The sequence below is a fragment of the Melopsittacus undulatus genome, chromosome 18 (assembly GCF_012275295.1).
Source record: "Melopsittacus undulatus isolate bMelUnd1 chromosome 18, bMelUnd1.mat.Z, whole genome shotgun sequence".
NCBI classification, from domain to species: domain Eukaryota; kingdom Metazoa; phylum Chordata; class Aves; order Psittaciformes; family Psittaculidae; genus Melopsittacus; species Melopsittacus undulatus.
The window spans coordinates 1,796,443-1,808,338 of NC_047544.1; the positions used below are offsets into that span (position 1 = coordinate 1,796,443).

The window sequence follows — 11,896 nt, forward strand, 5'->3', positions numbered from 1 at the left end:
ATATATACCTTGAATAAAGACAAGCATCTCCCCTTCAGTATCAAAGTACCAGTTAGAGAAAGCCATGTGATAGCTCCACTCTCCTTGCAGTGGTTGCCAACTTAAAGATGCTCTTCAAAGAGCAACTGAATGCCAAGATTTAAAACCTTTCATAGTCCTTTCTGTAGATATAAAACCTTTAATAGTCCTTTCTATAGATATAAAACCTTTAATAGTCCTTTCTATAGGCTCTGCAGTTGTATTCACTGGATAGATCCTTTAGTAAGGGCAGAATTCTGCAGCTTAGATGCAAGCCTTGGGAAGAGGAACTGGTTGCTGCTGTGATGTTTTGCCATGCCAGCCAGTTAGGATTGGGTGGTGGGAAGCGGGTGGAAGAGCGAGCAGGGGAATGCTGTTACCTTGATAGGTGATACAAGCAATGAGAAGAGCTTGAGGGAATTTGCTGGTTTGCTTGGGCTTTTGTCTTGCTTGCTTGATCTTGAACATCTGAAACTGTCGTGTGCGCGTGTCCTGTTCACTACTGAATTCCTATCTCTCACACTTTCAGGTGGGCATTCTAGAAACAACAGTGGAAGCTCTGAGTCCAGTCTTCCCAACATAGCCAGGTCTTTGCTGCTGGTGGATCAGCTCATAGACCTGTAGCAGTGACACAGTAGCAGACGCAGTTTCTGTAACGTACCTAATCCTCCGTTTTCAGTTCCAGAAGAGTTCCCTTCCCACCTGGTTCTTTTGGGCTTTTGGTTTTGCTGCTTTTGTTGCTTTCTTTTTCTCCTCCATTCAAAGGAAACCAAATCTGTCAACAGGAGCCACTCACCCACCTTTCCCCCTGTCCCCCCGGGCCCTGGGCAAGAGCCTGTCTCAGGTCTCCAGGTAGCCCAGCCTCTCTAAAGCTGGTCAAAGCCTGTTATGGTTCCTTCTGCACGTGTCTCTATAGCCTGTGTGTAAAGGGAGCACCATCCTTAGCCACCCTGCTGAGATGTCCACATAGCACCATGGAAAGCCTCACTACATGAGTTAGAGAACTGGAGCTGATGTGTGAGCCACAGACTCCTTTCTCCTTAGAGCAGGGCATGAACAACTGTGTTTGAACCTTTGGGTTTGGGGTTTGGTTGTTGGTTGGTTCCTGTTTCTGGGCAGGGGAAGGCAGGGGGGATGTCCCTCTCCTGCACAACACGGGTTAGGAGAGCTGAGGTTTCTCAGTGACCCATGGAGGAGGTACAATTACTTCCTCTGAAGTTGTCCTTGTACCTCTGGTGATGGTGCATTGAAGAGAGCTTTCCCGACTGCCCCCAGCTGTTTAACATCCCTGCTTGGGAATGAACTGCGCTTCCTTGGGGAGGGGGAGAACAGCACCCAAACCTGAGTGTTAAAGCTGCAGCAATGACCCAAAGGGAGATCTCGGAAGGGGTTTGAACCGAATCCATGTGAGTATGGCTGTGACTTGCGTTGTGTTGACCTTCATTGGGATGAAAAGGGCGTTGTGGCAGCAGCAGATGTATTCTCTGTGACTTCTTTTCATGTGTTAGACTGGAAGAAAAAGCAAATCCCCCCCCACAACCACCTGTAAATTGTGTATGAATCAAATCGTCCTCCACTCGTTTGTCTATTTTTAATCCTGGTTTTAGTCAAGCATCTGGTATCTGTTCTGGGTTCCCCGTTATCTTTGTACCTGCATATAGTGCAAACCAGTTGAGTATGGGACACATTTGTTTCAGTAGACAAAGATTACTGTGGACTTCACTCCTCAGTCTGTGTGGAACAAGCATGCACTTGGTTCGGATGGTTTGAAGTTCAGTGCTGCTACAACTCGATGGGGTTTTACCTTTCCCCTTAGTTGGTCCATCAGCTGGATACACTAACCTGGGTTTCATTGGCTTCTGGTCCTGAAGTCTGGAATTCTGATCTTGTATTTGAAAGCTCTTTCTGAACAGAAGGACTCTTCCTCTGTAGTGGAATACTTCCTAGCTTCCTGCTAACCTTGTGTATGTGTATGTAGCTGTATTAGTACTAAGTGCAGTTTCCCATGTGCGAAAGTAGGAACGACTGAAACCTGTATGTACTGACCTCTTGCTAAGAAGGGAAGAAATCCAAGCTCGTGACTCCTCCTTTCCTATCTCCAGCCTCTCTGCTCTTCCCCACCCCACACTTAGGTGAACAAAGCCTGTAAATAGAACCACCATGGATGGTGTCCGCTCTCCATTCCTCTTCTTTTCCAACCTTACACTTACTAATAAAGGTATTGCTGAAGTGTGTTGTATCATTCCCTGTGTATACTGCACTTCCCAAGAGAAGCTTTACATGAGAACTGTTGGAAATGACCTTAGTCCAATTGTGGATAGAAACTTCATTATTTTTTTGGGTTTATATTCCTAAAGCACAGGCGAGCTGGACTGGAACCATGAAGATGTTATAGATAGAAAGTTATTGTATAGTCAGATACTGAGATTATATGAAAAGAGAATGGATTTTACAAAGTAACCATCTACTGTATATTAGAAACAAAGATTTCTGTGAATTAAAGTACTTTTAAAGAATGTTTAAGGTTTTAACTCTAATGGCACTTGTTCAAGGGAGTTGTTGTGGAACGACCTCTAAATGCACTGGGTTGTGAATAATGCTATTAAATAAGCAGATGTGAATGGTTATTTATTGCTCTTTCCAGTAGCTGTTCATGGAGCTGGGTGGGAAACGGGACAGTGGAAGGTTACATTTGAGAGGTGTCTGTTATCTTGACCTCCCTCATCTGAAAGGACTTGTGGAATGAATGGCAAATGAGAGGTGGGATGAGTGGAGATGTGGGATTCGTTTTAAGCTCTCCAACCCCTGTGGCTGTCCTATAGGTGCTGCTGTGAAGGGATGAAGTGAACTTACCTGCTTGGGAGACATCGGGTGCAGTCCCAAAGTGGTACCACAATAAGCCTCATAGCGATGGTTGGAGCCTTCTTTCAAGTTATGGGAGATGCTTGTGTCCCCTTGTGAGGGTCGCAGGGTTGGTGGTGGTAGGGAACATAACACAGATGGAGAGTCAGCAGGTTCTCCTTCCTGCCCTAATGGGCTGGAGCTTGTGGTGGTGGTCTTGTCATTACCTGTTCAGATGGATCCTCCTGGTAGGAGCTGTAGGTGCTACAGCTGCAGCCACAGTACTACATGGAGTAGCTGGAACTTCAGCCTCTCACAGGCCACTTACACAAGGGAACGGCAGCTGGAGTGAATCTGGGCAAAGCTCTTTTTAGAGGGGGCTTCTTGTGAATGAATGATGGCAAATGAAGGAGGATGGCATCCTTCAGCCTGAAAGCTTGCAGGATATTGCCTCCAGAGACTTTCCAAACCGCCTGCCTTCAAAATGGATTGGGAAAGAAGGAAGTACTTGGTACAGTGAAGGTTTAGATGCTATTCAAGCCACGGTTCAGCAAGTTTTGGGGTGTCCAAGCAAACACCAATGCAGAGCATGTGGGTCTCTGCCTGCAGAAGGGCATTGGGCATGTGGTGTGCTGCAGTGTGTGTCTGCATGGAGCATGGCATTCCCTTTATGGCCATTACGTTTCCTAGTTCAGGAGCTCTCGGAGCAGTGTTGGGAATGGTTGGTGTGAATGAGCTGGGATGGAGTGCTCAGATGAATGAGGTTTAGGAGTGAGACCAATTCCTGTGCCTTCTCCTTGCTCAGGTGATGGGCACTGCCCATCAGAACTGCAGCACCCAGCAGGAAACAGGGAATGGGGGGGGACAGAAGGGGTTTTCTTTGTGTTCATTTCTGTGCTCTGGATCAGCTGTGCCAATGCACCAGAGCACGGGCTCTGTGCACAGCATCGGCTCTTGTTGTAGGTGGATGGTACCACCATGAGACTCATGCTCCTGCCCATTCTTGAGGTTTAACCCCTAGAGACTCACCTTGTGTTCTTGTGGATGGACCAGGTGGCTTGTGCACAGTACAAATGGGGGGTACAAAGGCTTCATCCTGCTCCCCGGATGCTGCAGTTGTGGTGATGCTGAGCTTTGGTGTTCTCAGAGCACTGTACAGGGCTGCTGGGGCTTGGGGTTTGTTGCTTTCAGGAACAAAGGCATGAGGAGTCCTTTGACCCTTTTCAAATGCCAGAGCAGTGATCCTGCTGGCTGGTCACGGTGCTGAGTTGGAGATCCCTGACTTTGGCTGGCTGAAATCAGGTGGAAGAGCAGCTTTAGGCTCTAGGAATGCCTCCATCTCCCCTTTGTTGTTCTGGGCTCTGCTCCAGCAATGAGCTCATGGTCCCGGGGGCTGCTCTGCCTCCTGCAGCCCCATCATAGGAAGAGTAAAGGTTTTCCAGCATTCCTGTCACTTATTCCAGTACTTGGCCTCTTCAGGGCATGGTTTTCCTTTAGAAGATGGGGGAAGTCCATGGGTCGGTGCTGTAACTCAGGTGTAAATGATCTTGTAAATGCTCTCTGCTGGGGCATTCCCAGGTGATGAGTGGTTTTCATGCTCAGGTTCTCCCTGCAGAAAGGGAGCTGCAGTGGGGTTTCTTTAGTGCTTGTCTCTGAGCCTGGAATCCAGACTGATGGGCACAGGGGTAGGGCAGAACCCGAGCTGTTAAGCTCAAGCTCAGTGAAGATTTGATGCTGTAAAGGAGTGTCAGGTGTGTGTGTGTGTGTGTGTGTGTGTGTGTGTGTGTGTTAAAACCTGGGTTCATTCAGAACCTAAGGGATGCTTCCCCATGAGGTCACACACAGATCCTGGAGCCCAGAGGAGGAGGAGGGGATGACAAAAGGGGCAGCTGCCTGTTGCCTGTGTCCATCTGGGCCTAGGCAGATGTTAGGAAGTGCTGCCTCTGCAGAAGAGGCATCTCTTTGTGTGTCCATTCAGGCAAACCATCTGCCTGGCTCTTTTCAGGCCTCTTGCATGGTGTGAATGGGAGTGCAGTCAGGCAGAGGAGGGGCAGGGCTGCACACAGGCACTGTCCCATAGGGCTTGTCCTTTCCCAGCCCCCTGGAGTGACCCTTTCTGTGCTGCGCAGAACAAATGTACCCGTCTCATGTGGAACCAATGAGCTCAGACCTCGGAAGCATCCCTCAGGGCTGCCTGATTCCAATTCCCTGTCCTCTGAAACCTCTGCAAGGCCTGCGGCTGCTTATGGGAGTGCACTGATTGTGTCTCATTAGCTCTAACCTGACCTTTACACAAAGGGATTTGGGGATTTTATGATGTGAGTGCATATTTTGGTGTGTTAAGCATAGCTCAGGCCTTTAACATGTAAGAGATGTCTAAGCCGCTGCCTAGGCCTACTCCCAGATATTAGCCAAAGGATAATGCTGGCATGGGGATGTCTTCCTTGTGGCGATGCTGCCGCTGTTCCTTCTGGGACTGTCCCTTTGCTTTCTGCCAAAGGAAGCAGATGGGACCCTAAGAAGGTGGGAAGGAAAAGGTGCCTGAGGTCAGATGCTGTGGGATGGTATCTGGAAGCCGGGTCTTCCTCCCTCAGCATCAGGAAAATAGAACATGGGTTATAGCTGGTGCTCCTCCTCTCTTGTCAGTAGATCCCCATGCTTCCCAGTGCATGTTGCTATTCCTGTGGCCATTTCCCTTCGTGCAGTGTTGCCTGGCAGCTCTGAAACCAGCTCAGCACTGGAGGCCAGAAGGAGCTCCCACTGAAGCATCACTTTGTTTTCTCCTCCCAGAGTAATTCAGCCCCCAGTTGTGGCCTCAGTGAGGAGGAAAACTGCTTCCTCCTCAATGGGATGGGCAAAGAAAACACTGGGAAAAGTCATTTTCCATACCCAATGTTCTACCTGTTACACAAGGTCAGACATGTGCTGCTCTGTCCTACACAAACAGGCTCATACCGTGTCAACCCTCTTGCTCCAAATGTCATCACTTGCACACGTGTAGACACCCACTAATGCAAGGAGCTCTTTAGCTCAAATGACTGGTTTGTACTGGTTTTGTGCACCAAGGGGCACTGGTCTGCGTCAAGGCTCCCCGTGATGAATGCCTTTTTCCTTCCCCTGTGTTCTGCACGCTGTGTTTCAATGAGAACCAGGGTGGTTGTGTGCTGCAGGGACCGGTTTTGCTCTGCTTCAACCTGTGCACTCCAAGCCTCCCATTGACACCTGGTAAATGCATAACCAGCCTCCTGGAAGGAAACCCCACCACACACGTGCTGTTCCTGGGGGCTGAGATTAGCATCTGGGCTTGAAAGTGCTGCTGGCACCGTTGGCTTCGGGAAAGAGTGATAGTATTTTTGTAGTTGCTTATGGAATGTTCCTATCTCTACACTGTCTTTCCGTAGCAGTGTAATGTATCCAAGTGAATAGTTTCCCAATAAATACTGGTTTTGATGCCTCATGAATGACTGCTGTGTCTTTACTTGTGAGAAGGAGTTGACTTGCTATGGAGGTGATGGAGAAGCTGTAAATGGGAATGATTCACCGGGTGATGCTCTCTTGTCATAGCAGTGTGTATCGGTTAGTACCTCACTTACCCATCAGATACCATCATTACCCTCCTCATTCTTCCTGCAATTCACACTGCTGCTTTTTCACATGCCTCTTTCCTATCCCCTTGCTAACAAGAGCCCAATGACACACTCCTAACCTGCCAGTAGTTCTCTGAAGGTAAGAGATCTTGTGTTCTGTCTGTGTGAGTCGTAAGGCAAAGCCAACCCCATCTTGGGCTCTTCTACCTGGAGGAGCCCAGAACAGCAAGCCTCTCCCCACCTTGTCTTGTTACACTAACACAGAAGCCAGCCAGGTTGTTAGGGTTATGTTAGATGCTCGATTGGAAGCCATAATAAGGAGTGTTGAAGATCATTTGCCTTGCAGTGATTTAAATAATGCTGCTGTAGTTAGCAGGGTTTATTAAAGGCTACAGGCTGACCTTCATCCTTGGAGCTGTGTATGTTATTTTAGCAGGTTGTAGGGATCCATCCCTGTGTGTTTTACCTACCTGAGTGTAATTCCATGGACCCGTGGGATGGCTCACAGCAACAGAGGCTATGCCAAGCAGTACATCTGCTTGTAGGGCAGTCAGCAAGCACCAATGCAGAACAAGGTGACAGAACTTGGCTGTTTGCTGCAGCTCCAAGCCAGCAGCACGTTATAAAGTGAAAACCTCTCCTGTGGTGGTTGTTGTTGTGGGTGGCAGAGAAAAAACCTTGTGGGATGGTGCTGAGAGGGTGCTGGGGTTGCCCATTCATGTGTCAGACATCTTTCATCTCCTTCTGGAAAGCAGTGTCCCTGAGTTGTGAGCGGTGCTGAGCTGTGTCACTTTGTGTGTCTTCAGTCCCTACCCTGGCATTTGTGTGTTCTTTTATTTGCCCTCCTTCTCCTTCCCATTTTCCATGCGTGATGGTGGTTTAAATCTGAGCAGCATGTTTCTTGTGTAACAAGTACCCTCCTTATGTACAACTGAGGAGATGGAGCTTGATGAGTAACGCTCTTCTCTTGCGTTTTTAGGTCTGCAGAGGGATCCAGCCCTATTCCCAGTTGAACTCTGTAAAGGGCCTTCTGGCAGTGATGGACTTGCTTTGTACAAGGGTCGGTGTGAGATGCGGGAGGTGAAAACGCAGCACAACTCGGAGTCAGACTACTTGGCAAGAGATGGTCCTTCAAGCAACAGCTCCTTCTACAGCAGTGAAGGAGAGGGGACAGACCATGAAGGGGACATTCTGGATTGCAGTGGGTCCAGGCCTTTGCTGATGGATTCAGAAGAGGAGGAGGAAACCTGCAAGTTGTGCCCAGGGTTCCTGCAGTCTGTGCCCAAGGAAAGGCATGAGGCTTCCAAAGAGGATCCCCATTCCCAGCCTAGAGCAGGGGAGATGCTGTTCCCTGCCTTCCAGTCACACACCGGGGAGGTTTTCAATGAGCCAGATGTCTTTGCCACGGCTCCTTTCCGAAGCGTGAGGAAAGTGCCTGATGAGGTGGATGTCTTTACCAAAGCTCCTTTTATCTCCAAGGGGAACGTGGCTCTGAGGCATCCCGAAGAAGCAGACGTGTTTCTGAGAGCCCCTTTCACTAAAAAGAAAAGCATGGAAGAGTTGACTTCCCATAGCACATCTAAAGAGTCATTCACACCTCCCATCCTCCTGAGTCAGGGAGGCGATGGCCAGCACCGAGCTAACCCCGTGATGCCAAGCCTGGACTCTGCCATGTGTGGGTCCCCAGCCTCGGCCAGAGCTCAGTACTCCTCTGCTGGCTTTAATCAGCCAGGAAACCTTCATGCCTCTCCCATCAGAGCCCCAGAGGCCCAGGAGCACATCCCTGCTAAAGGCTGTGTGGAGCAGGGTGGCACTGCCGGTGAGAGGAGCCCCGGGGCAGGCACGCTGCCACAGGAGGCTGTGCTGGGCTCCGTGGGTACCAAACCTTTCCGTCCACAAGCCCTGTCCAAATACTCCCGTCACTACAGCCCGGATGATGGGCAGGGGCTCGACGTGAAGCCCATCGCTGCTTACAAAGTGGTTTCCCAGCCCAACAGACAGGCGATAGCAGGATCTGTCTCTGTTGTCCCTCTGTCTTCCAGGACTACGGAGCTGCCCGGCGGGGATCCCTTTGCTGCAGCACCCTTTCCTTCCAAAGCAGGAAAGCAAAAGCCTTAATCTGCTGTGAGCTGGGAGGTGTGCTTCCCTAGGAGCACCTCCCACAGGACCTTGAACCTCTTAGTTGAAATGAATGATATAGCAATATATATATATAAATAATTATTATTTTTGGGTCAGAACTCTATTTGCAGTGCTATATAGCTGAACCATTTTAAGTTATGTTAGCCTCAAACCTGGCTCTCAGGATCTTCATATCCTTTTCAGTTGCTTCTTACCTTCCTCCTCTCATTGTCTTCCTCTCCATTTATAGTTTTGATGCTTTCCCAAGCCAGTAATATTCCATATCTTCTGGTCCTGGCTGGGAAAATGCATTACAAGAAGAATGAAGAGGTTTATGGATTACAGAGCAAGTCAAGCGGGACTTGCTAGTGCTCTGGAAAGGAAGTGATTTCACAGGTTAAAGGGTTCTTGTGACTTCTTCCCTCTTTCCTATCAGTGCAAGACAGCGATGTTGTATATTCCTGCTGCTTGGCCGCGATGGCAAACCTGGCAGCCATGCTCCGGAGGCTGTCGTGTGCATCCATAGGTGATGCCATGCAGGAGATGGTGGCACCAGGTCTGTGTTAGAGCCATTTCTGTCAGTTCATGTGCGTGTTCCCTGTCTGGTTTATGCCAGCGCAGGGATCTGCTGATGGTGGTGTTGCAGGAGGGAGCTGGGCAGCAGTTTTACAGTATTAAACATAAGCCTTACTGAAAAGCTGAGTGTGCAAACGCTTCCCTGGCTGTCCCGAGCTCCATACCTCATGTGGTCACTTCAGTGCTGGCTGCAATCCGGTTAGGCTGAGCTATAGAGAACCTCCCCTCCGTTTGTGAACTCTGCCTTTTGTATTCCTGGTGATAAAGGATGAACCTAAACAAAATCCATCCATGCTCCTTTGGGAATGTTTGCTCTGCTTCCAAAACACTGTGTGTTCTACCCTGTTCCCAAGGAGAAAGGCAACTTCTTCTTGGTTGTTCAGTCATTGATGTAGGGAATCCCAGTACAGTGTTTGGAGGAAAACCAGCCCTGACAAGCAGAAAGCAAGCAGGCTGTGCTCCCCTCTCCTTCCACTGATGTAGGACAGGGATAAGAGTGAAACCTCCCAGCTTGATTCTGCAAAGTGCCTGGTTGCAGTTGTCTCAGATCTGCAATTTCTGGCCCTTAGAGGCTCTTTAAGTGTGGAGTTGCTCCCAAAGATCCAGGTGTAGGGACTCTTGGGGCTCCCAGTCGTGGATGGATCTTTGCAGTGCAGTCATCCTTCCCCTGAGAGGTGCTGGTGCTGCAGAATGTCTCCCAAGAGAAGATTTCAGTGGGTTTAATCTAAAGGACTTGATTTATATGGAAAACATCCCTTTTTATTCCAGTGGTATCTGGCCAAGCCTCATGGTGGCCGTTTCCCAATGGAGTTTGTTCATTACTGCATGAGCTGAAGCTTGCACTGAGGGTAAAGACATATCTTGCCTTTGGGGGTCTCCCACAAGCAATGGGTGGCTTGCTGAGATCAGGATGCAGAGCAGGTCCCTGCCCTGCCCACTCTCTGATGGGGTTGTACTGGGATTACTGTCCCTGTAAGAGATGGAAGGATCAGATACAGCTGCTCCTAACTCACTGGAGGCCCACTCAGGAGAGTTTCTGCAGCTCAAAATAGACTTCAGTCTGGTTTGACAGGGAAGAGACCCCCTGATGCCACCTCTAGGACAGAGCTTTGTCCAAATAAGAAGCCCTAGAGGAATGCAACAGGCATGTTGAAGATACACGTGAAGGCTGCTTGAACAAAGCAGAGCACTGCACAGTCCAGGGTTGACTCCTAACCCAGCCGTGTAAGGGGAGGAGGGATGGAAAAACCCTGAACGCCAGGAGCTGACTAACAAAGCATGTGCAAATAGGAGTTACCAACTGCTCCAGGTTTCCGTTCCCCTCCCCAAACTCAGGCCCTTCCAAACTATCTCCAATTGCCAGAGATGAGCCAAATGTTCTGCTGGACGTGCCTGGCATGGGGATCGCCTGGAAGGGAGAGGAAGGAGTTTGGGCTGAGCTCTTGCAGCCTGGGATGGGGAGGGAGAACACTTGGAAGCAGGGAGGCTTGCACAGCCTGATTGCTGGCAAATAGCGACTTGCTGAGCCCAGGTCAGGTCCAATTCTGCTCTGCTACACTGGGAGTGAAGTAATATTGATGCACACTGATGGGTTTTGTGTCCTCTGTCACCACGTCTTGAGAAGTACTGTAAAGAATTCCCTGGCTTTCCCTGGAGATGTTCCTTCAGCAATGCTGAGGCTGTTGTTGATTGTGTTTTGTTGTTGCTTTCTGTTTCAATCTATACCCGAGAGGCGGTTGTTTCTGTTCTAAATACACACATGATGCACACCCCAAGTTGCTTGTTGCTGGATTGGATCTGTGCGAGCTGCAAACTGTGAATTCAAGGGGTACTGAGGACAATGAGTGTGAGGACACAACTCGTGGCATGGGGCTGAGCTTGGCCTTGAGTTGGTGAATTGGCTGGGAAGCTGCTGGAAGGGAGGTCAGGCCCATGGAACAAGGGACTAAGCAGGTCCCATGTGTAAAGAAGAGGTGGGTTCAAGGCATTACCTCTGCAAACTGGATCCAGGTTCTCCTTCCTGCTTTTTTACTTGAAAAACTGCATTTGGGTAATTCTGTGAAACGTCCTCCAGTGCCACGTCCAGTCCCTTAGCTGATGCTGGAGGAGCATCATCCTGCTCCCCTTCATGCTCAGATCTCTTGGCCCTTATTGGCGAGGTGGAAATGAGCTGTGGGTTCTTCAGCCCTCCCTTCTCCTGCCCTGCAAGCCAAGGGTGGAAGGGAGAACCCAGCAAGGCCCAGTGGGGTGTGCGGGTTTGCTGCAGCCCTGCTTGATGTTGAGTCAGGCTCAATCTCCAGGTTTGGCAGCTTTTATGTTCTTCAAGCACTTTACACAAAGAGCAAGTAAACCCTGCCCCAAAAGCCAGCATATATCCGGTGCTTAAGTGGTCTGAAAGCTGTTCTAGGGGGGTGGAGGCAGCTTGTTTGTATCTCTGTGTGTGACCTGTAAAGTGATGGGACTTTTGGTTCTGGGCAGAAAACTGCATTTCAGTGCCTGTTGATCTGATCTCCATCTCATTTCCAGCCTGGTTTCTTCCTCATCCTGCACTACCAGTGCTGCAGCTTCAGCGTGATGAGTTGTAAGTGGAAATGTGATTTCCATGCTCTCTGGAGCCTACTGGTTTTAATGAATGTGGGAGAATAATGGGAATTGCTTCCTTTGCCACACAACTGGTGATCTTAATCAGATTGCATAGTGGCTTAAGCCCAGCTGGTAACTCAGAACCACGCAGCCACTCGCTTATTCCCATG

General features: G+C 49.4%; 1 protein-coding gene across 5 annotated transcripts in view; it reads left to right on the forward strand.

The window, feature by feature from the left end:
* The window catches only part of AAK1 (AP2 associated kinase 1), a 65,511-nt gene extending 53,615 nt beyond the window's left edge, over positions 1 to 11,896 (forward strand). For 3 of the 5 annotated variants that reach the window (XM_034070378.1, XM_034070379.1, XM_034070380.1), the window contains one exon: positions 548 to 2,541. In XM_034070378.1, coding sequence (XP_033926269.1) covers positions 548 to 642 — 95 coding nt within the window. In that variant the 3' untranslated portion in view covers positions 643 to 2,541. Of the gene's footprint in view, positions 1 to 547; positions 2,542 to 7,425 lie in introns of those variants that run through there. The other 2 variants (XM_034070381.1, XM_034070377.1) reach the window with 1 other exon arrangement.